Source organism: Cloeon dipterum, chromosome 1 (genome assembly GCF_949628265.1).
Source record: "Cloeon dipterum chromosome 1, ieCloDipt1.1, whole genome shotgun sequence".
In the NCBI taxonomy this organism is placed as follows: Eukaryota; Metazoa; Arthropoda; class Insecta; order Ephemeroptera; family Baetidae; genus Cloeon; species Cloeon dipterum.
The window spans coordinates 34,263,370-34,286,877 of record NC_088786.1 but is presented as its reverse complement, the minus strand read 5'-3'; the positions used below and the strand labels follow the sequence as shown (position 1 = coordinate 34,286,877).

The window sequence follows — 23,508 nt, the reverse complement described above, 5'->3', positions numbered from 1 at the left end:
ACGGTAGGCCGTTATATTCAACAAACATTTCTCGAGGTCAGCTAAGTGATATCATAATATTATTAATAAATAACCATATGCATCGCAAGAAAAGTTTTAATTACGCACATTCAAGGTCGCTACGAGGAAGGCTTTCTTTGCTCTAGTCGCAGTTCTGTTGTTATTATATGCTTCGCGCTGTGATGTAGATAAACTCGCAAACAATTATTTAATCAGTGCGAGAGTAGAATAGTTGTGGGGGACAAAGCGATCCACGCGCACACAAGAGATCGAGCTCATTGCCAGTCGTCTCTCGCTCTGAAAGCAAGCTGGAAAGAAGAAGCATCAAAGTAAGTCCACTTCTCCAAACTGGATTCCCTAAAGAGGAGACATTATTTTATTTATATTCCATCTTGCTACGGAAACTTTTGCTACTGATCTCACTGAAAGGCAAATATTTATATTTAATTCAAACTTTATTTGCTTTAGGTAAATATTAAATTTACTCAGCGGCTCTGCTGCGTCAGAGTCTAAAATTAATTTAAGGTGATTAGCATGCGTGAGTTGAAAGTAAACCATAATTTTTTCTTTAACATGAAATGTCAATTTCTTAAAACGGAATACTTGTAAGAATGATCTTAGTACTAGCTTCTCTTTCTATCTAATGGATTTTAGAAAATTAATATTTTAACAGTTCCTCTGATAATCATATTGCAATATCCGCTTCGACAATTAAAAGCATTACCAACCACTCCTAATCTTTTTCGACTTATTTCTCTTGAGAGCCATTGCGTGGAGAGCACGTGACCCAGTTCTGGAAAGGAACTGTAATAATTTAGGTGCCACTTCATTTAACACTTCTTATAGTTAATTAGAAATATGTACAAAGCAAGGATAACTCTGAAAAAGTTTTAAAAGAAACAGAGAATAATCAATTAAAATAAAATGTTGTGGCGCCACGCTTCCACCACGTTGTCGCGTAATTTAATTGCTCGCGTGAATCTCGTGATCACCTGATGCTACTATGAAAAAGACGTTGGCTTTTTTACTACAGCAGTATATATCTTATCTGACAGAGACGAGAGGAGCCGGTTGGTGTCGAGAGAAAGACGCGACGACGCGACTCGCTGCTGACCATCGGATGGCTCTCTCCAGTCTGCATAGCCATGAGCACTCGTCACTAGCCTAGACCGGCGGCACAGCACAGCACAGGACAGACTCGAATCACCCCCTTATCGTGAACTGAAGATGCTCGTCCCCATCACGCTTTTACTGCTCGCGACCTCAAGCATCGCCCAGCTGACAGACCTGCAGCCCCCTCGGTGCGATGGAGACACTTGTTACCGGGAAGTGAGAGTAAGTCATCTGCGGATAAACTACTATAAGCTTGAAAATTATTGGTTAAGAAATTCTTAACGCTTGGTTTATTTAGAAGTGGACAAATAAGCTGCTTTTAGATTGTTGGAAACGGTGTAACATGAACCATAAATTAAATTTCTGGTACCTTATTATTTAATAAAAAAATTAATTAACATGTTTGTCTCTCATAAAATTGTTTGTCAAAGTGCCAATATATTTGAATCAACTCCCCATTATTTTAAAAACGTAGTTGTTGTAGTAATTTCATTATTGTTTTAAAAATCACAGTTTTGTTTACTTTTCTTTGGCATGCATTCTTATTTTATTTTTTGTCTATTTCCTTATAATCAGTTATTTTGTGGCGCGACACTTCTCCCAGCTGTATAGCAAACTGAGAGAAACCGCATCACGCGTCAGTTTTAATTGCAAAAGATTTCCACTGGCGCGAAAGTGACAACTGCACTCATTTGCATTCGGAGCACTACGTATACGCATAGATAATTAGCGCGCAGTTCCCAACCAACGTGTTTATTGTCGATTTACACCCGACAGGCGCGTGACATTTCCACCAAGCTGGCGTGTTGGTCAAATATTACACATAAAAAAGGTTGACCAGTTAAAATTAGAGTGCTATATTTCGCATGAGTATGAGGAAGGAAAATAATACGTATCTTTCCAATTTTGCATCACAATAAATAGCACGTGATTGTGGTAAAGACGTGAATGCTAAATAGACTGAATGGCAATAATATTAAATTGTTTACGACATCGTGTGGTGAGAGTGGAAAAATTTTTTTCCTCGTTAGATTAGAACGAAAGAACGAGCATGTTGATCAATATTTATTTTTCCAGTAACCACTGCTCTGATGTATGTAAAGTTTTTATTTATTGAGGATGTTTCGAGTTATTTTTAGTGCCAAGAGGAAAATGATTAGCCATTATTGTTGAAGAGTATTCAAAATCATTTTAAACGTACTCATATGTATGTGTGCCTTCTTATCTCAGTATGGTCGTTACTGCAGCTCTGCCGGTAATCAAAAACAAATATTTAATATCAGCATGACACACGTGTATTATCGAACTGATTCAATAATTTTAATATAGTAGCCAGATAACGCACTATTTGTTGGTATACTCACTCATTTCATTATTTTTTAAAAAAAAAACCAAGACCAAGATTTTGTCTTGCCGGCCTGTGCCCTTATTGGCAGTGCCTTCTGCACTACCCCAAAAATATTTTTATGTTTAATTCAATCTATATTTTATTATCTTCTTGTTCGGTGATCCAGGTCGTTTAATGTGCGTCGAAATGGGGTGGAAAAATTTAAAGGGAAAGGGGATTTGAAACAAATAATTAATATTAACTAGCGTTTTTAAAAAATAGTTATACCTTTTTGGGAAAAAATGCTGCTCATAAGGATTATAAGAAATTATTTTATCTCTGTTTTTGTCTGTAAAATTCAAAACTTGTCATTTCCAAACAGTTCTAAGAATAGTTACATATAGTTTCGAGATCTGGGGTAGCGCAACAAATTATATCTACAAAGAAAACCTTGTTCTTTTATTTACCCTCTTAAAGCGGTGATGCGTAAACACTGGTCGGCCACTTATCACAATTTCAAAATACATCATCCACACATTCTACCTGCGCTCTAAACACAACAAAAAACTATAACAATGTAAATAAAATTTATACACTCTCAGAAAAACCCGTCTACAAATTAATGTTTTTTAATGCATCTATCTGTTTTTTAGTGTGAATCTGTGAGTGGATTCGCAAGCTCTAGAGGCCGGTCAGATGAGACGACCACAGTGAGCGGCGTTTTGAGCAACTCGTCCAGCTTGACAAAGTCGATTAGTGAGAAGGACTCATCACTCAATTACACCTCTTCGTCGGCGGCCGCAGACGAATTGGTGTCAACGCCCCTTGCACCCACCGAAGATGCTTCCAGACGCAAGAGGAGTCCTGAGGCTGAAAGGTGCTTCGTAGTCTTCCAGAAAAATGGGACTGACGACGAAAATCACGATGAAAACGAAAACAAACCCGAACGGCTTGTCAATTGGCAAGGCAAGTTATTTGTATACAAATTTCTGTATTTATTTTTAATAGAGCTTTGCAACTGCAGTTTGGCTCTATGGCTTCCTTTCCGTCGGATTCATTAGCTTATCCGGAATATTCGGCATTATATTTGTGCCCCTAATGAAGAAAAAATTGTTCGTGATGGTCATGAGATATTTAGTTGGCCTCGGCATTGGAGCGCTTAGCTCCACAGCAATATTTCAACTTATACCCGAGGTGAGCTCTACTTGCGTTCATTTTTTTTAAAATTTATTTCTCATTAATTTCTCTAGTGCTTTCAAATTATGGAAACGGATTACCTTGCAGCTTCGGTTGTTATTTGGATAACAATTTGGGTATTCTTCGTGTTCGAGTGCTTCTGCAAAATTTTGCTGAGTGGAAACGGGGTGAGTTAAATAAATTATGTTCACGGTTGAGAACGTTTTTAAAATTTCCTCAGGGCCACCACGGCCACAGCCACTCGAGGAACAAAGAATTGGGAGGCGAAAAAGGCGGCAGACCAATTTACAAGGGGAGAGCAGATATCCCAGCAGAAGTGGACAACTTCTTACCTAAATCCTTCAACAACGGGGAAGTGAATATCGAAACAGACCATAAATATTCTGAGGCAGTGCCCATGGGAAAAATCAACAAAGAGAACAAGGTGCGTCTTTGTTCAAATAGTTTAAAAAATTAAACTAAGCTTGGAATTATAAAATTTGTTAATTTGTCTGAGGGCGAAATATTAAAAAATGGCGAACATGAATTAAAAATTGCTGCTTTTATAGATGGCTTTTCACCACAGGAGTCACGACTACTTGGCTGAAACTGACAATGAAGCGCCAAAGTTGGGCGTTTTCGCATCAATCTCCTCAGTCGCGTGGATGATCATCCTGGGAGACGGCATCCACAACTTCATAGACGGCGTCTCCATCGGCGCCGGATTCACTCAAAGTCCGCTCACCGGACTCAGCATTAGTCTGGCGATTGTTTTTGAGGAGTTCCCTCACGAGCTAGGTCTGTATCCATGTTAAAAAATAAACTTTTATCTAAATGATGTTTAAATACGCAGGTGATTTCGCTATTCTGATCAACTCGGGAATGTCAGTGAAAAAAGCGCTAGCATTCAATTTCGCCTCTGCCTGCACGGCGTTTCTTGGACTCGTCCTCGGAATTTCTCTTGAATCTTTTGAAGTCAACTCGTACATTTTCGGGCTGGCTGGCGGACTGTTTTTATACATTTCCCTTTCCGATTTGGTAAAATAAAAAATTATACTTAATTGCTTTTTCACTGTTGACTGCTTGATTTAGATTCCTCAGCTGAACTTGATGCTGGACGAGGCGCTGGAAGAGAAACACTGTGCCAAGAAAAACGCGCTGCTAATCATGCTCCAACAGAATCTTGGAATCCTCACTGGCATGGTGCTGATTTACTTGATAACGAGATACACTGATCAATTAACTTTTGAGAACTAAAAATATTTTTGAACGAACAGAGGAATGATCGAGATTTTGAGCAATAAAATGTGTTCTTTTTTATTAAATTATTTACATTCATTAAAAGAGTTTGTAAAAATGTAACTCACGCACCTTTTTGTTAGTGTTTGTTGCTCCACAATCACACGGTTTGGATTTGTTTATCACAGTCACTTTTCACTTTTCACATTGCTTTAGGTCAAAAATCCATGCAGGGATTTGGATCACTAGTAAACTTGTCCCAAATGGCTGACTGTCTATGTGAAGTTATCTTGTGTGCAGTGAACCTGAAAATATAATTGAAATTATTTCATATTTCAATCACAAAACGTCGTTCACACTGATTTCAGTTTTATAGCTTTTTATTTTGGAACTTTGTCGAAACTCTCACAGTTCTTGAAATTCAGTAATTATATGACGGAAGATTTTGTTTACGGTGATGATTAAGCTGAATGACATTTTTTGTCCTCTTACTCTTTCACTTTTTCAATGACATGAGTAAAGCAAGCCCATTTCTAAAAGATGCTTCACTTTTGTTCTCACATTATTATTGAGAGATTTTACTACGAGTGAGCCTCCGAAAATGTGGCAAAATCGATTGTGTCTTTTCGTGCTCGACCTCGAGTGATATTGTGCTAAAGCTGAAAGTGAAATGTCAGCGGAAATGTGCCGTCATCATGATTGGAGGAGCGAGTTGCATTATAGTGTATTTTACATTTTACTCCGTTCGAAAATGCAAACGATGCTCATAAAGAGCACATCTATGTACGGACTTTTCTTTTGCTGCACTTTGTGAGTCAGCGTCTGCTTGAGTTATCACGCGTCCATCCAATCTCTGATCTCGACTTTCTACGCCGGGATAATAAAAGGGCACACGAGCACATGAGCGCAACACAGCGTTTGCAATAAGAATTCAATTATGTCCGTGTCCTGGCTTTGGATAACTCAATAAAAGACGCCACTCTCTCGCCACTTCCTGTAGTAAATGAAATGCCACACGGTTACATATTTGGACCAATAATGAAATGCCTATAGATAGAACATCATCTGAACTTGAAGTGAAAGCAAATTTATTGGCCATACGGCTTTAATTGGAGCACGGTCTAGAACTAATATTAATAATATTTTGCTTCAATGCGGGGCTTTTATCGTTCATGCTTTTTAAATTATTTTCGTTCCGTTGATTATTTACAGTGTAAGTCATGAATTCTTGAATCTGTAGCCTGGTTTGAATTTAACTGATATAAAAAACAAAGCAACTTTAAATTACTCACATGGAAACGAGTTTACAGTCGTCCTTGACGATTCCTCCGCAGGTGAAGCGAGGGTCGTGTTTTGGCGGGTAAGCACCGGGCACTAGTTTGGCACATTGGGCAGTTACAAAAAAGTCCTCAATCTTCATCGGCTTGACCACCTTGCTGGCCGCCGCGTACAGCTCGGCGGCCAGACGGCCAGTCAACACGTAGCCAGCCCCGGCGACGAAGTCCGGTAAAATAGACGGCGCCGTCCTACCGTCCGCACTCACTCCCCTTGGCGCTGAGCGTTGTTTTATGCAGCCTAGAAATTGAAAAATTAATAATTATTGGAATTACTAAATTCCTTTACTCATTACAAGCAAGATAAAAAAATACAAAGATACTATAGAGGTTTCTGCACAATTATTAGTTTAAAACTCGATTAATTTGAAAAGCTGAAAATATTTATTCGTATATATAGATTTTAAATTCCGGTAGCTTGTAGAAATTGTTTTTAGCACTAATTTATAACGCAGGAAATATAAAGTAAAATTATTTAAGAAAAAAAATGTGTTGTACGTTTTTAAGCACCACAGGACATGTCCAAAAATGAATAAATAATATTTTTCCTTGACCTGTTATCATTCTCTTGGCGCCAGCCAAGTTCTTCTTGAGTGCCGACAACATGAAGGGCACGTTGACGAAAATATCATCGTCAGTCTTCATGACGAAGCGGGGCGGTTTGGTGCCGCGTCCACAAGCTCCGGCCACGTACTTGAGCGCCATGGTTGACTTCAGGGTCAGATTCATGTAGGTGTCCTTGAAGTTGCCCTGCAGAATGTCCCCGAACTGCTCAGCCTCTTGGTGCAGGGCTTCCTGATCGCCGACGACTGAGCCCACGGCGAACACGACAGCCGCGTTGAGCGGAGCCAACGCCTCCGCCGAGGCCCACGTCTCGCGGATGGCCGTCCGTCTGTCCACGTGGTCCACCGAGGAGCACACGAAAATCAGCAGATCGGTCTTCTCGCATGATCTGAAGAAAGAATTATTTAAAATAAAACATTCCAAAAGCTTTATTTTAAAATATTTCAATGTTTTCCATTTATTTGGAAGTTTATTTCAAATTTACTCAACTTTCTGTATTGGATCAGCAATTAGCAGAGCATTTTTTAAATTTTATTGAGCTGCAAAAATTAGTTTGTACGCTAAATTCTTATATGAACCAGGTAAATCATTATTAACTAAACACGAATTTCATTTTTAGGTGATTAAATTTCTGTAAATTTAAACTTTCCATGAATATATGTACTTCTTTGACTAATATCCATTTTCACAAATTAAAAAAAGGAAATCCCGCTCGCTAGAAAATCTTAACGATATAAATTCGATATATAAACAGTTTCTCTGCGAATTAGGCCACAATCTGTTTGAAATTGAGCGTATCACAACATCTGCGGTATTTCATGGCTGATTGAAACAATAAAAAATCTCTTGACGCGCAGCGCGGAGCGTCGGTTGTGCATTCAAGAGTGAAGCAATTGTGTTCGCGGCGTGTTTTTGTGCTTCCTGCTTTTTCTCTCGGTTTTCTATAAAAAAGGAGCTTTACTGCGCAAACATGCACCGCGGCGCTCGTGACACCTATTTTTACTTTTCAATCTTGCAATATTAGCTCCTCGTGTCAACCTTCAAGCGCAATCGTGATCGACGTGGGTCAATTTAAAATTCAAAAACTTCAAGATGATTTAGTTAATTAGAAAAGTGAAACCTTTTATGGTGCGACGAACATTCAAATAAATTGCACCATTGGAGATGTTGATGCTGCTATGCTGCAGTCTGTTTCACGATACGGTGAATTTTATTCAAGGCCGCTAAACCTTAAAGATATGTAGCACACACACACATATTTCATCATAATCCGCGCTCATATGCGCAGAGAACAAAAACATTCTTGGATTTATGTGATAAAATTTAATTTGTATGCGCGCAATCTTTTGTTTTGAATTACAAATACAGGTTTTTTTCAAATCACAGATAGGGGAAAATTATTAGTTTAAATGTTATTTAATTTTTGTTAAGCATGTCGAAAATTGCAGCTCATTGAATACCTCGCAAAAATGTATAAATAGCTAGTTTATAACGCAAAAATTTATATTTGTGAAATTTAGCAATCGTTCAATCGATCTTCAGACAAAAATTGAAATTTAAAATGTGTGTATTAAAACAATTAATTTTCTCTTTCTCCTTAAGTGTTATAGTTCTTAAATTAATAAAAAATGTTCATGGGAAAATGATTGATTTTAGGCCAATTTTGTAAAGTTATTTTTAATCTCGGAGGAAACTTATCTGTCCAGTGTATCAGGTCGACTAATAAATCAAACTCACTTAAAGGAACTCTTGTGCGTGGGCTGCCGCACGATGTTGAATCCAAAGGGCTTCACCGTCAGGTCGAACGCGTCCACCCTGGGCCCGCCGGGCTCGCTCAGGGAGAGGGTGCGTCTGCCGGCGTCGTGCAGCTGGTGCGTCCGTCTGCTGACGGACGGCTGCTGTGCGGAAAGCACGAAGAAGAGCACGCACAGGGCGAAACACGCGACACTGACGAGCCGGTAGAAGGGCCTGCTGGCGTAGCAGTTGCAGTACTTGACGGACGCGTCCACCACCAGGTGGTGCATCCAGCCGGACACGCCGCTGCTGTCCATGTCAGACCCAGCAGCTCTTCTCGTATTAACTCCAGCACCGACTGAGCCGTGAGCCGCCGCGGCTAGCAGCGAGAGTGAAATCATTTTCAATGCCACACCGCGCTGGAGAGTAGGAGTGAGTGAAAGTATGCAGCGGCGGCAGCAGGAGCACAACAGACACCGCAGACGCACGAGAGCGACACATTTTATTTTCGGTGCAGAAACGTGTGTTGATGTTGAAGGTATAGCCGATAGTGTAGTGCAGATCATGATTTAACTGACTTCGTGATGTTTTTGTTGTTGTACTGAAATAAATAAATAAATATATGCAGAATGTAAATAATTTAATAAAATGGTTTAGGCAACAGCCGGATGGGTTGAAAAATTTATTGGTTTTCAGTGTTATTTTTGGGTTATAATTTAATTAAGAGTGAAGTTTTAGCAAAAGTTTAGATTCAAAATAATCCTGTGATTTAATAGAATGAAAAACTTTAATAATTTTCAACTGTACAATTTACAATCACAATAAAAAAGAACACCAATAAAGAAGAAAACGATCGATGAAATAGCTTTTCTCTTTTCACAAATACACAATATTTCTTACAGCATTCAGAGGCAGCACAAATCAATTTTATTTGCAGCAGACTTGTTCTATAGCATGCAGTTGAACGAATGCTGAAGGAGTAACTTGTGGAGGTTGTAACAATTTGTTGAAGGTGTGTGCAAAAGAGACCTTGAATAAAGTTACGCGGTTGTACTGTGGTATTAAAAAATGGGCGCTGCTGGCTGTTTAATTGCTGTTTATGCAATGGAGATAATAGTCTGTAATAACGTCTCACTCTGATTGAAATCTATTTCTCTCTCCTCTTCATTTGTATATTCCAGAAATAAATAAGCTCTATCTAATTGATATTGCACAATAAGGGAAAATTCCTTAACCTTCAGTACGAACGGGAAAAATTGGAATATGTATTAACATCAAATCAGCATATTTAATATATTGATAAAAATAACTGTATGTGCTTTTTAGAAAGCTTAGTGCAAAGCAAAAATCTGTAGAAAGTGTAACTGATTTTTTTTTCACGGAAGATGAGCTAATGCTCATTACCCAGATAAATGTATCGCTGCATGCATCCTGCATGTGCTTTCCTTTCAAAAGCGAGTTAACATCTTGACCTAAAATTGCAGCCGAGAAACGGATCACATAGTGCACGGATATTATCAGAGAGTACGCGTTTATTCAATTAAATTGAAGATGCCCGCAGTCACGAACTCATCAATCAAACGCTCCTCGAATTTAGAGAGCCCACTTACTAAGCGGCCAGTTTCACGCGTTGTACGAGCACTGCGAGCTATCCAAGGCTGCAGTCGTAACTGTGAGAGAGTAAAGTGCTTTCTGATACATATGCAAACGACGTCGCCCGAGGCACTTATTTGGTCTTCAACACAATACCTATGCTTTTTAGGTGCAGGAGCGCTGAAAATAACACTGCAACTCTCATGGTGATAATGTGAAAGTCATTATGTGAGCGCAAATCCTTTCTTAAATTAATGCTCGCGTTCACTGATCGCGTAATAGCTTTCTCTGTTTAATTAGAGATAGTTGCTGTTATATATGTTGACAATGCGTAACAAAACAATTATGCTCTTCCTCGAGCATTCCATATAGAAATACCGTTCTATAAAACAGGAGCTGCTTTCATGTAGGCGTAGTGCTCAATTTCTTTCTCGTCCCAATAGGCTAAGGAATATTGGTTTTCATCGGCGCGGTCGACTCCTCATCTCTGGCAAGAGATAATTAAATGATACGAGGTAAATGAGTTGTTTATTGCAATTAGGGTGAGCTTCTGTTCAGCCAGCTATAAAAGCTGCACCCTCGCAACCCTGATCACACACTTCACCACCAGCTCTCAACCAGCAAGCAAGCATCCCCCACAAGTAAGCGTTTGTTCGCACCACTCATCTTATTTTTGGTATAGTAGTCAAGCAATTTCTTCCGCAGAAACCCAAACACAATGGCTTCATTCGCTGTCCGTTTCGCCGCTGTCATTTTGGTGGTGAGCCTTGTCCTGATGGTCTGCTACCCTGCCGACGCCTACCGCAAGCCACCCTTCAATGGCAGCATCTTCGGCAAGAGGGCAGGTAAATATACAAGCAAGTCCAATTCGCTCTCTTGATGACAGGTTTTTTTTCATTTTGCCCGCTCAAAATTTTCGAAATATTTAAAAGTCCCAAGATTCATCATCCAGAATCACCAGGTCCATATTTTGGAATGAAAGTCCCCAGTTTGGCCTTCCCTGTTCACCCCTGATAATTTTTTTAGAATTTAGAAAAACCTGTTTTTTGCTTTTGTGAAAATTTTGTCATTATCTCTGTAGTAGACTTCCATTCTTTCTTTGTAATTAATTGCTTTGTTCAGGAAAATATTTATTTTACAAAAAATGAAATATTTAATTCCCCTTTTCTTACCATTTTGAAGTAAAAATCCCTTTTTAATACAATCAGGATTTTTCATCTAAGATTTAGTCTGAAACTGATTGAATCACTCTGTGCTAAACAGTTTGTGTCAGCTGACTGAGTTGCTTACACAGAAGTTGACCATCTGGATCAAGTTGCATAATGTGATTCTATACCAGGCTTTGCTTTTTAATTAAACACGCGCACTTTCAATTGCTGTTACAGAGCCGGAAGGAACCGCTCGCACCATTTTTTCGCTCTGCGAGCTGGCTTCAGAGGCTTGCACAAGCTGGTTTCCCGCACCAGCAGCCACTGAAAACAAATAATTCCGAGAGCTTCAGGCTTAGCGAGTCGATCTCGTCAGCACTGACCAACCAACCAAACCGGCTGATCCAATAGACGCAACGTTTTATCAAAATGTAGTAGCAGAAGTAGTATGATGATGTGCTATTCAAATCTCCTTTTCTTTTGAGAGGCTGATCGCACCAATTTTGTTATTCGATTCTTGCTTGAATAAGGTTTACGACTGTTTTCTCTGGAATTACATAATATTGTTTGAATAAAATAGTTGCACAGCACACCCTTCCATTGTTTGAATGCAAAACCCCAGAAATCGCCGATTGGCTAACATCACACGTACTCAACTCTTGCTCTCAAAATGCCACTCAAGTGCACTGTACATATCAATTATTCTATTTTATACCTGCTCAGCTGGGGTGCAAATCAGTTCACAGCGGAAGGTGCGAGACGCGGATAAATCGATTCGAAACTTGTAAATCAACCGCTTTTGAATGCTGGTAGCTATTAATGTCAGAGTAAGGCGAGGGATCATGCACGTCTCGCACGGCAAAAGAGCGTTCAACCCTTTCTGGCTGATGTGTCTGGATCTAGGCCGCTTTTCGGTGCACACACTTGCACACGTGTTTACAATCTTGGTGTAGAAACTGGCCCATTTTACCGCGATGAGAAATTTATTTAGGGAGGAGAGCACAATAAGCTAGCTTTGACCCAATTCTAAAAGTAAATGGAATGAATTGATGCATCTCACTTTTAGCCATTAATATGTAGCCCTCAAGGGTTGAAGCGCGTGATAATCCACCCTTGAAATATTATATTATATTCCCTCTCTGTCTGTCAGTGCTCTCGAGCGGCGAATGAGGCCAATGTTCTAAAAAGTGGTGCCAGAGGAGACGACAGGTGCATTCAAGGGACTCACCTTGATGCTGCGGGTGCGGGGTATAAAAGTCGAACGGCAGCCAAGGGATGAGCCAGTTCTCGAGAGAAGCTTTCCGCTGTGGATATCGTCGCTAAAAATGGGCAGATGCAGCAACAGGCTCGGCGGATTCACGCCAAGTAGGCCAGAAATACGGCAAATAATCGCATACTGAAATTCGATCGATTGCAGCCGCAATTTTGTTTTTGATCTCGGCCATGGTCATCGGACTCGGAGCTGACACGGACGCAGGGACGTTCTTCTTGAAAGCGACCAAAAACGTGCCCAGGATTGGACGGCGCAGCGGCGGCGGTGAGGGGACATGGTTCATCAAATCAGGAGGAAAAAATGTGCCCATGATGGGAAGAAGAAGCGACAGCACTTGGGTACGAAAATGATGATTTTTATACATTCTTTTCGATTTTATACTTGTTTTATAATAGGCTTCAAAAGACGGTTCCCTGCCCTGGTCAAGCAGTAGACAGGAATTAATCCCCAATAGGATTGCACGCATTGGACCGTCCAGTCTGGCTACCCTGTGGAACTCCCCTATGCGCAGCCAAATCCCTAACACTCGCACTCGCAACGTCTATGGTTCGTAGTTTAAAAATATTTATTAATAATTTTATTTAGAGTTGAAATCAAGGTGCCAATTGAGAATAAACGGGTCTTAATAATAATAAATCTTGAACACGGGTTACAATGAATGAAAATTCTTGCTTTATATTGGTTTCTATTTTTTTTAACTTCTTTTCACAATCAACACTGCACTGAGATCTTCGATAAATTGGTCCTTAAAGACGCTGGAAAGGAGCGAAAACCAGCAAGTGGCTTATCGGTGCCGGTGCGCCTCCTAGCCTGTTGAACTATTATTTGAATCATCCAACTTAATCGCACCTATTTTGCTATCTCTGACATTAGGCAATCAGTTTTAGATCCCCGAAATGCTCAAATATGTATCTCCCATTGCCTTGGAACTCCTAAAAATGCCTTAACAATCCGAGCCAACGGTCTGGTTGATATTTACCTCCAAAAATATTTGAAAAAATAACTATATACAGAAAAATCACACGTTCAAAATTAAGGAAAATTTTTAAATTGTTTTATCAAGTCTTACAAATAATACTCTCTTTTTCTGGCAGAAGCCGAAAGCACCCCGGATTCATCAGAGGAGAACGGACTGATGGGGCCGCGTTACGATCTTTTCGACAACTCGCAGGCTGACTCTTCGTCTGAGGAAATTGAATTCTCCACTGCCCAGATGGTGGCGCCGCCGCCCTCGCAGCAGTATCAGCGACTGCCGCAGGAGGGTGGATACCGCCCCCGCCGAGAGGGCCAGCCAGAAAAGTGAACGCGACGTCTGCCAACCTACAAGTATTCTATACTGCTTTGTGGTGCCTTACAAGGTGATCAATTACCGCAGCTTTTTAACACTATATACACACGTAACACATGCATATCGCAAGAGGGCGAAATATGAGATATATAAAAGCGCCGTTGAACATGGGGACTTGGTCTACTCGCAGCTGTACCTGCTGTATTGGTGAAACCGCAATTTTTAAATAGGTATAGATGTTCCGTTTGAAGTTTTGCTCTCTTTATAATATTGTAATTAACATTGATTTATTACTTGGAAGTGTGTGGAGCATATTAATCCGATTAATTCATTCAAAATGAATAAAAAGTACATATTCTTATAATGTAACACAGGATCATTTTATTCAGCAGCGCTCCCTAAAATAAAAGTGAATTTTAGCGAATAAATAAATAATATATGCTTTATTGATATAAATATTTTAAATAATCATTTTCTGTATTCAATCAAAGACCATTAGTTTTTGAAGAAATCCATTGTCTCAGCTCAGGGTCAGCGACATTTGTGTAAACTCCTGGCAACTGGCTCGATCCACAAGGTCCAGGGCCGAACGAGGTGATTCCCACTTCAACATTATTCACAACGAGAGCCCCACCAGAGTCTCCCTGCGAAAGCACATGTGATAAAATTAGATTTTTAGGTTAAACTGCAATGAAAACGAAAATTTTACGGGGCATGAGCTAATTGTATTGCTGGTTCCTGCGCAAATCATCCTCTCTGTGATCCGTACTCTGGCCCGGAACAGGTATTGTAATTTGCACCGCCTGAAGTTCGAGATTGAGATTTTCGCACGTTGAAGTTCATTAGGGATGTCTTCATCCTCACCAGCCTGAAATAAAATTATTTAGTTTGTACAACCGCACGGACGGTCACCGATTAAAAAGTAATAATCAAATATATTCCATGGAATTTTACAATGAGATTGATCCCAACGGTCAGAAACTATCGCAACTATTCATGTTAACAATTTTAAATACATTTTTTCGTGTGATAAATTTATGATGCTTTTAAAAAATAGAAGCAATAATTTCTTGATATAAATGTCAGGGTTTTTCCTGACGAGATTTCTTGCGGTGCCATTTTATTGATACCTGAGTTTCTCCCTCCATTCTTCCGAAAATTTGCGTCCTGTTACAAACAGTTATTAATGCGATCGTAATCTCGTCAGGTAAAACCCTGACAATAAAGCAAAAAGGTGCATTTTACAGTGGAAACTCCCCATCCAGAAATGACAGCATCGGCGCCAGGTGACGCTACAAGTCCAGCCCTTGGTAAGGCAATCGGTGCAACGCTTGCACTCATCGTGAATGGCTGTCGAACCTAAAAGCAAATATTTTCACAAATCAGTTTTATTATTTAATTAAATTAAAATAAATAAAAGCGTTAATTCACTTGCGTGCTGTTATTTTACTACTTTCAAATTCATATTTTTGGAAATGGCAATTTAAAATACATATTTTTCCAGTGAAATGAGATTGCGCACTTTAATAACGGCGATATCATAGTCCATCGTTTTCCGGTTGTAGTTTGGGTGAACCTCGACGGACTGAATTGCGCTAACAGAGCCGCCAGCATTCAGAAACGTAGCGCCAGACACCACCTGTACTCTGCTGAGCTCAATTGATCTAGATTACAAATAAGTCATGAATATTTAAATTATCTGATTGATGTATTGCGCTTACGGGTCAATGCAGTGCGCCGCTGTGAGCGCGTATTCGGAGTTTAAAATCGCGGCTCCGCAAAAGTGGGATCCATTATCACGCAGAGAAAGCTAAATTTTATCTTATTAATTTGCGTTGGAGTGAAAAATATTTTACTTATTATTATTACCTGGTAAGGCACTTGTGAAATTGTCGCCGATGATCCACCAAGGATTCGACTTTCTGTTGATTTTTGACAAACATATAATGGTATATTATTAAAAATCCAACTTAAAAGATCTCAAACCTAATTTGGGTCTTTCAGGAATGGCAAAAACATTAAAATGCGATATCAGCAGCACAACCAAAATGGACCAGGCCGGCATCTTCATGTTTCGTGGACTGAGTGAGGTGTTAAAAAGAATACATTTGGATGTTTGCCAAGATGTCCCACTTTTATTCGGTTTTTATTTATTTGAGATAACCTCATTAATGTATGATAGGACAGCAGGTGTTTTGCTTATTAACTTTATTTTACTTGGAATAATTTAAATCTTGAAGAAAAAAAACAGGCAAATGTAGGTAAATATCAATCTGAAAAATGTGCTTATTATGTTGCCTCATAAAAATATAAATAATGTAAATGGTTCGGATGATTAGAGAAAATAACTTCTCAAACACACATGCACTTCATCACAAAGTTTTGTAAAACCTAAAAAAAGCTTGGGGTTCGATTGTAAAATGCTGCACGGCTGACCATTTATTTTAGGAATTCAAATTTATGCAAACTATTTCCAAAATTTCTCAGTTCTCATGCACTCTTATTAATGGTCTCTCACATTGGCAATGGATAGTTTATTCGGGTTTATTCTACTTTCCACGTTCGCGCCAATGTCATACCGGTTTAACATTTTTAACCGGTTTCCTGGCAAACGGTAACTCGTTTCTTCTTGTTTCTACTGCAAGTTATGCTGATTAATTGGCTAAATTACCAATTTTCTTCAATTCTAGTTGGTTCTTCTTGTTAAGTTCAAATAAACATTTCTCTAAAGATCAAAGCAGTTTTATATCAAAACAAAGAAACCGGTTTTCTTTTTCTGTACATAGTCGAATAATTGGCCACGAAAAGCAAAATAAACATGGCCGTGCTATTTGCCGACTGTGGGTAAATTGTCGCAGAATATTGGGTAAAAGGTTAGTCTCTGCTTATCACGTGATCATTTGAGAAACTTGATTCATTAAATCTTTCAGAAGCACTTGCTAGCTGCGAAAGATGCATTCGAATCTGCCTGCATAGCACTGTCTCCCCACAATTGGACCTTCAGCTGATGAATATTTTTCGAATTGATGGTCCAAGGGGCGCAAGTTATGCCAGCAGAACCGTCGTCAGCAATTACGGATGAGACTAATACGAGTAACTATATATTATTCGTTTAAAACTTGGTTTTTATTTCAAAGAATGACTCAAAAATTGCGTAATGGTGATAGTATGAGTGGTTCGTTATTGATATCACTGCTTAGTGCGTTTAATTTTTTATGTTCCTTCCACTTACTGCTATGGAAGTCAACTGTCAATAACAAATTAATTTAAAACCTCATGGTAACCGATATCCACTACACTATACGGCATTTAAGTTTTCTGATACTGTCTTTTGATTGTTTTGTAAATTTGTGTTCATTAAAACAGGCACAATGATGAACTCCCACGAAGACTTTCAAATAGGACTGAATAGATCTCAAAAGTTCACGTTGGGTCTAGTGTTACTGGTCCTTGTGGACATAATATGGGTTGCTTCGTCAGAGCTAACAAAAGTGAGCCACACATGTCGAAATATTTTAGTTCTGCACTGATCAAATATAAACTTTTGCTCCAGTATCTGTACGAGGAAGAGGCCTACCAGAAGCCGCTATTCACAACCTACGTGAAAACTTCAATGTTTTGCGTCTATTTGCTCGGATTTTTAGTCTACTCTCCGTGGCGGGACATGTGCAGTTGGAGCGCTTCAAATTCTTATGTGGTAAGTTGCCGCAATCTTTTTATTTTAATCAAAATCCTACTAAATTCTTGTTTCTCAGCTGATGGATCCAAATATCGAAGACACAAATTACTTTACTGACTCCCCACCTCCCCTGGTAAGCGATTTTTTTTAAAATATTAAATAATTGACTTTTATCCAAAAGAATACACTACCTGGTAATCTGTATATTTTGTAGAAACTGCATGTTTTGCAGAAACAGGTAAAAATAGTTTTTTTCTGATAGCCTGTAAAGGTTCCGATCATAATGAGTAAATTTTCACAGAGCGAGCCAACCTATGTCCCTTTGAAGCGGCCAGAGTGCAGCAGGAGCACGTCAAAGAGCTCGGGCACAGAGAGCGACGACTCGGGTGTGAGATCGGTCCGCTTCAGCAAGCTGGCGGAAGTGCGGCAGATGTCCGAGGAGGAGGCGACCGCAGCTCTCATGGCGAGGCTCTCATACACGGCCAGCGTACGCGCCGACCAAATCGCCAGGAGAGCGGCCAACAAGCTGCCCGTCAGCAAGGTCGCCTGGCTGGCCTTCACCTTTTGCGTTTTGGTAAATAATTTTTATATATAGAGTTTCATAATTTTATCTCTAGCTAACCCTTGCTTATTTATCTGGACTTATTTGCTTCAGTTATAAAAATATGCCTTTATCGCATTTGTTTGATAGAGCTGAGTGCGTCAAGTCCTGACCTTGATAGGCTTTTTTTTAGCAAGTGCCTCATTTGTACTGTATTAAAACTGCATTTGATGAAATCCGCGCTGCCAAATTTAGTACCTAGTTCCTTCACAGCAGATTTAAAAGAGTTAAAATAGAGGTTAAAAAAAAAACATTAAAGGACGCAATTTTTTTAAATATTCAAAACTTTTTAACCTCAGTTAGAAATTAATTCACTGTAGAAATAATTAAAATGAAAAAAATTCTGAGATGATTCTTAAATAAATTAACTTATTTTTGGGTATTTTTATTTTTTCCAAAATATTTTAAAGGTTTGAAATTTTCAGAATTTTTGTGCGAAAACAATAAATTTGAGAAAAATTTGCTCCGAAGGAAAGAAACTGGAAATTTAATCAGCTTTCTGAATAGAGGCAGTTTTTGACGCTACTATAAACTGGTGAATTTAAATGAAGCCAAACACAATCCCCTTTCCAATTTCTGCAGATTTCGAAAAATAAAATAAAAAATATCCCTCAAGACTCAAAAGTAATATTTTTTATCTCCACACCATTAAATTACTGTCACAATTTTTCTCACCCTGGAAGCAACTAAGGTTCCAAATTTCCTTTGCCCAAAACAAGGATTTTGGGGCACTTTTGGTCAGAATTATACAAAAAATAGATCGATTAGGATTCAATTTTCGTGTAATATAATTTTTTTAAATAAAATATCGCTATCATTACACTATGATAAATTAATTTTGCAGTGGTGCATGGCAAACTACAGTTACCAAGCTGCTCTCGAATACGGCGACGCAGGCCTTGTCTCGCTGCTCTCGTGTGCGGCACCTCTCTTCACCCTTCTGCTCTCAGCCGCTATTCCCTCCGAGCCCATGGACAGGATTTCGCTTTCGAAAATCGCTGCTGTTGGAATGAGCATTGCTGGAGCTGTAATATATTCCATATTTATTACTTAAGAAATTGTTGTGACGCTTCGTTTGACAGAGCACCGTTTGCTGGTCCAGCCTGAGTCCGAGTTTCCCGCTTGGAGCCTCGCTGGCTTTGATCAGCGCCTCCCTCTACGCCACCTACCTGGTCAGCTTGAAAAAGAAGGTACCTTCGGAAGAGGCGCTGGACGTGCCCATGTTTTTTGGCTTCGTCGGCCTCTTCTGCCTGCTTGGCCTCTGGCCGGTTGTGGCCGCCTTCCACGCTCTCGGCTTGGAAAAATTCGAGTGGCCGACCCGGCCTCAGTGGGCTGTGATGTTCTTGAACGGACTTATTGGCACTGTGCTCTCGGAAGTCCTTTGGCTCTGGTAATTATCAATTTTATTTCCATGACATTAGCAATAAAATAATAAATTTACAGACCCTTAGAATTTGATAATGTTAGCTATAATTAAATTAGGCATGGAGTGTTTAGAAGAGAAAATATTAATTTGATAAAAAAGTAATAAATCTACATCCAAATAGATATTTTGCAATTAATATAACATGTAACCTCTTAATAATTGGTGGAAAAAAATAACCAATTTAATTGATAAAGAAAATTAGGAGAAATGTAGGAAATTATTGTCTCGTTCATTTTTCAGGGGATGCCTTCTCACTTGTCCCTTAGTCGGAACACTAGCGCTTACGTTGACCGTGCCACTGTCCTTTTTGGCCGACGCTCTCCTGTGGCAGGTGCAGTACCCCCTCCGCGTCTACATCGGAGCCATCCCGATGGTGGCGGCCCTCATCTGGGCCGGCTTTTTGTCCTCGCCGGGCGCGAATGGCGAGCGATTGGCGCCACGAGACCCATTGGCCAGGTGGATTCTGATCGGGTGGAACAAATTGACGTCACCGAGAAACTCGTTCAGCAGGTACTGGTGCCGCGCTAAATAGATTGAGTCCTAGATTGTGAATGCGTACGTTCGTTGTAGATTGCAAGGGGAGCGAGAAAGGGAGCAAACCGAATCATTGATAGGAGTCAACAATTCCTCGACTAGTGATCATGAAGCCTGAACCTAGCGGAGGGCATTAGCCTGCCTTAGTTTCCACATTCCATCGTCCGAGCTGGAGCTGCGCAGTACTTCTTCTTCAAGCACAACTTCATCTGTCTGATTTTAGTTCTAATTTATCCTTAGAAGATGCACACGTCTAGAATTACTCGCACTCTGAACACTTCTACTTGATAGAATGCATGTTGTGATACAACTGAGTAGCTGGGCTCATTCAAGCTTATTCCAAATGCTTTCAGCAGCTTGTTATCTGTGAAATATTTTCATATATCTAGTCACCTTTTACTCGTTCTTTGGAAGATTTTTCGAGTTGTTAGTGAAATTCTGTTTTTTTTTTTTTTTAATAATAATAATTCCCCCTGGTAGATGATAAGACCCGATTTTAGCATTTTAAAAGAACTGACACGAACATTGACGAGAAATTTCAGATCAATTCATAATGAGCTGACAATACAACTTCATAGATTTATTTTCCGAGTTATCGGTGATCGTCGAATGTGTATGTTTCCAATGTAATAGCGTGAAAGCAAGAGTTGCAAAAGTCAAACTTTTGACAAATTCCAGTAAATTGTGAACGATGGCAAGGAAGAAGTGATTTCATCCTGTGTCGATGCACGGACACGAAAAGTTCTAAATAGAAAACTTAAATGTATGACTGCAAATAAAAAGGCGAACATATTCAGTGAAGCACTCGTTTATTGAACTTAATCTTGGAGATAAGTAGAGAAATGATATAACTACGACAAATCACATATTCGTTTTCCGCGCTACAGTTAAGATGTAATAAATTAAGGGAAGTGATTAACCCTAGAGTGGAACATAAGGAACTGAAAAGGGGGGGGGGCATCACAACAAGTTGTATTTTATTCTTGCAAGTAGCGTTTTTGTTGCTCAACTTTGCTCAGTCACCCGGCGAACGATAAAAAAGAGTCGGGACACCACATGCACACACAATTATCAAAAGGGGGGCTGCCACTACTCCTGCCTAAGGTACACGTCTTGTGCTTTGTATTTACACAGAGTATAGTAATCGGTTAACGTCTCTCATATCGAATATGACGGATGAGTAGTGTATAATATTGTGTGTATGTAAGATGAGGGAGTGAGTGAGTGATATGCACACATATATTATAGAGGTGGACTCGACGAGTCTTCAGCAGCACACCACGATACAATTACAGTGAGAGGAAAGTAGTTTGCTTACAATCTACTCGTACGGTGTAGTGGATTTTTCTTCAGATAATATTCGCTAACTGGCTAAGTGTACGATTCCGTGGCTTTTTCATCTCTTCTTTACATTTTAAAAATATGCTCAAAAAGTGCAACATCATTATCAGTAGGATGGAATAAGAAAAATAATTGCATCATATTCAGTTGTCGTACAAAATCCTCTACTACGCAAAGCACAAAAACTCGGATTTAGAAGTTTCTGTTTACGTGTGTGTCGCTATACGTGGTTTACATTTTCACTGTGTTTCTTCATATGCGTGTCTTAAGTATGAGGATACAAAAATCAGAGATATATAAGTTCTCCAGTCTTGTACATAAGAGAGAGCGTAGCAGCGATAATCATCACTGCTATAATCAAAAGGGGCAAAACACTAGCAAAGGGGGATGGGGGATAATAGATCCAAATAATTGACTTGCGTCACGTGTGTACAGAATGATAAACATCTTTGAGTGAGTTTTAGATTCTACTTTTTAAGTCTTGTTTGCGCATAATATACACCATAGTACTACATAGACAATGTGATTATGTTGGGGGTCTAATTGGGGTTGCGTTAAGATCAATCCTGAGAATTTAGCTTCCGGTGTACGGAAACAGCGCCGTCTTCAAAGTAGTTTTCTGCTGCCAGTGGAAGTGAGTTGTGTGGTTCTAGTGTTTGCTAAAAGCTTCTCTCGATCAATTACCCTAGTGCTTTTTAATCTTACGAATTAAACAGGTCCTCGTCAGACTTAATGTGATTGAAAATCAATTAAAGGCGATTTTTTGAGCCTCCCTATTTCGACTTAAGCTTTTTCTGCGTGCTTTCCCTTTCGGCGATTCTACCAAAAAAAGTCAATAATTATTGCATAGCAGAACGGAAAGCTAGTTAATAATCTGGAATAAGTCAACGACTTAAATCAACAAATGCAAATTTCAGAGGCCAATTATAAAAAATTGTTTGTACGTAGCGGATTTGGAGCTCGCTAATCAGTTCCAACTATAAAACCATAACATATTGTGTTGCCTAAACTCGAAATACAAATCAGCGATTTTGTGCAATAAACACAAAAGTGGAATCAGATGGAAAAAACAATATTCCCTTGATTTTGCAGTAACCCTCTTTTCTAGGTAGAAATTTAATTTGTTTTAGACCATTTGAAACAATCCCAAATTTAGGAATCGGTGACTCCAGGCAAACTCAAATTGAGGAGGGGACTACCAAATTGGAGAAATGGAAAATGAGCTGAACATGAGAGTGATCAAGCAGGGAAGCAGAAAGAAAGGAGGCTGACATCCAATTGGAAACAACATTAACTTATTTGTGGTACAGAGTATTTCCCCACGACAATTATTATTCAATCATCTCATGGCATTGGGCCATAAAATCAAGGTGACTCCCAGTGGCAAGGCAACACCAAAGAACAGTTTTTGTGTAAGTAGGAAACCTTCCTCATACAGGGATATTATTGTCCTGTAAAACAACATTTAATCTAACTCTACCCCGTCACCTTGACCCGACCTCGGCATTTAAGAAATGGGCACAATTAGTGAATTTCAGAGAACACTGTCTGTTGATATTCTGGAGTGGCTGCGTTAATTTTGATTGAGAGTAATTATTATTGCTGCTCAGGCGAAGCGGGGGCCATCGTCAGTGGGTGTGGTGCGTAGGCGGGTGCCGCGTTTTATCTGGTCCATCAGGCTGTCGTGCACCAACGTGGGGTCTTTGACCGTCCTGCTGGCGATCAGCGTTCGAACCCGCAGGGCTTTGTTGTTCTTCTGCATCTGCGACAGCTTGCTTGTCAGACTTTGCAGCAAGAAGGTCTGCTGCGGCGGCTCTCTGTTTTCCTCCTCTGAATAGCGCCGCATCATTTGCTGCGGCGGCGCCATTTGTTGCAGTTGCTGTTGTTGCGGCCCCGCCATGCCCATTTTCTCCTGCTTGAGCTTGTTGATCTTCATTTGCTGGATCATCCGCAGCTTGGACGGATCTTCGTACTCAGGGTTCCGGCTTACCTTGTACTGCGCCTGCTGTTGCTGCAGCTGCAGCTGCTGTTGTTCATACAGCTTGCGACTGGTGCTTGGACTAAAGTTGGCCATCAGCTGATGCTCTGGATACATCTGTTTCAAACGGAAAAACAGATCATAAAAAACATGGCCAATT

The 23,508-nt window shown here is 39.7% G+C and overlaps 6 protein-coding genes across 11 annotated transcripts in view; 3 read left to right on the top strand and 3 right to left on the bottom strand.

The window, feature by feature from the left end:
* The first annotated feature begins 199 nt into the window (after nucleotides 1-199).
* Nucleotides 200-4,941, top strand: LOC135947683 (metal cation symporter ZIP8-like). Its single transcript, XM_065496576.1, has 9 exons — nucleotides 200-329; nucleotides 1,056-1,335; nucleotides 3,094-3,406; nucleotides 3,465-3,634; nucleotides 3,691-3,804; nucleotides 3,858-4,061; nucleotides 4,186-4,414; nucleotides 4,470-4,654; nucleotides 4,709-4,941. The coding sequence occupies exons 2-9, from the start codon at nucleotides 1,228-1,230 to the stop codon at nucleotides 4,871-4,873; spliced, it is 1,488 nt and encodes a 495-aa protein (XP_065352648.1). The 5' UTR covers nucleotides 200-329; nucleotides 1,056-1,227; the 3' UTR covers nucleotides 4,874-4,941.
* On the bottom strand, nucleotides 4,908-8,860 carry LOC135947685 (beta-1,3-galactosyltransferase 5-like). The gene is made up of 4 exons (XM_065496577.1): nucleotides 8,491-8,860; nucleotides 6,744-7,141; nucleotides 6,148-6,430; nucleotides 4,908-5,160 (listed from the first exon to the last, which is right to left on the bottom strand). Exons 1-4 carry the CDS (start codon nucleotides 8,802-8,804, stop codon nucleotides 5,073-5,075), a joined length of 1,083 nt encoding a protein of 360 aa, XP_065352649.1. The 5' UTR covers nucleotides 8,805-8,860; the 3' UTR covers nucleotides 4,908-5,072.
* A 3,617-nt stretch (nucleotides 8,861-12,477) lies between these two features.
* Nucleotides 12,478-14,158, top strand: LOC135940761 (uncharacterized). Its single transcript, XM_065485799.1, has 4 exons — nucleotides 12,478-12,593; nucleotides 12,646-12,839; nucleotides 12,897-13,047; nucleotides 13,596-14,158. The coding sequence occupies exons 1-4, from the start codon at nucleotides 12,554-12,556 to the stop codon at nucleotides 13,802-13,804; spliced, it is 594 nt and encodes a 197-aa protein (XP_065341871.1). The 5' UTR covers nucleotides 12,478-12,553; the 3' UTR covers nucleotides 13,805-14,158.
* Nucleotides 14,159-14,203: 45 nt separating this feature from the next.
* Nucleotides 14,204-15,905, bottom strand: LOC135940753 (trypsin alpha-like). Its single transcript, XM_065485785.1, has 7 exons — nucleotides 15,776-15,905; nucleotides 15,659-15,711; nucleotides 15,511-15,599; nucleotides 15,312-15,453; nucleotides 15,035-15,148; nucleotides 14,499-14,657; nucleotides 14,204-14,433 (listed from the first exon to the last, which is right to left on the bottom strand). The coding sequence occupies exons 1-7, from the start codon at nucleotides 15,858-15,860 to the stop codon at nucleotides 14,275-14,277; spliced, it is 801 nt and encodes a 266-aa protein (XP_065341857.1). The 5' UTR covers nucleotides 15,861-15,905; the 3' UTR covers nucleotides 14,204-14,274.
* A 654-nt stretch (nucleotides 15,906-16,559) lies between these two features.
* LOC135940653 (solute carrier family 35 member F5) lies at nucleotides 16,560-20,830 on the top strand. 3 transcript variants are annotated; one of them, XM_065485629.1, is made up of 11 exons: nucleotides 16,560-16,662; nucleotides 16,720-16,882; nucleotides 17,156-17,280; nucleotides 17,343-17,486; nucleotides 17,545-17,601; nucleotides 17,683-17,706; nucleotides 17,770-18,042; nucleotides 18,914-19,096; nucleotides 19,152-19,459; nucleotides 19,736-20,005; nucleotides 20,066-20,830. In XM_065485629.1, exons 2-11 carry the CDS (start codon nucleotides 16,816-16,818, stop codon nucleotides 20,145-20,147), a joined length of 1,533 nt encoding a protein of 510 aa, XP_065341701.1. In that variant the 5' UTR covers nucleotides 16,560-16,662; nucleotides 16,720-16,815; the 3' UTR covers nucleotides 20,148-20,830. The 3 variants fall into 3 exon arrangements, with proteins under 3 accessions (XP_065341701.1, XP_065341709.1, XP_065341717.1); XM_065485637.1 differs by lacking the exon at nucleotides 17,683-17,706 and having other exon boundaries at nucleotides 16,561-16,662; XM_065485645.1 differs by lacking the exons at nucleotides 16,560-16,662; nucleotides 17,156-17,280.
* Nucleotides 20,494-23,508, bottom strand: part of LOC135940600 (protein MTSS 2-like) — a 256,792-nt gene continuing 253,777 nt past the window's right edge. For all 4 annotated transcript variants that reach the window (XM_065485569.1, XM_065485560.1, XM_065485588.1 and 1 more), the window contains one exon: nucleotides 20,494-23,465. In XM_065485569.1, coding sequence (XP_065341641.1) covers nucleotides 22,977-23,465 — 489 coding nt within the window. In that variant the 3' untranslated portion in view covers nucleotides 20,494-22,976. The remainder of the gene's footprint in view (nucleotides 23,466-23,508) is intronic.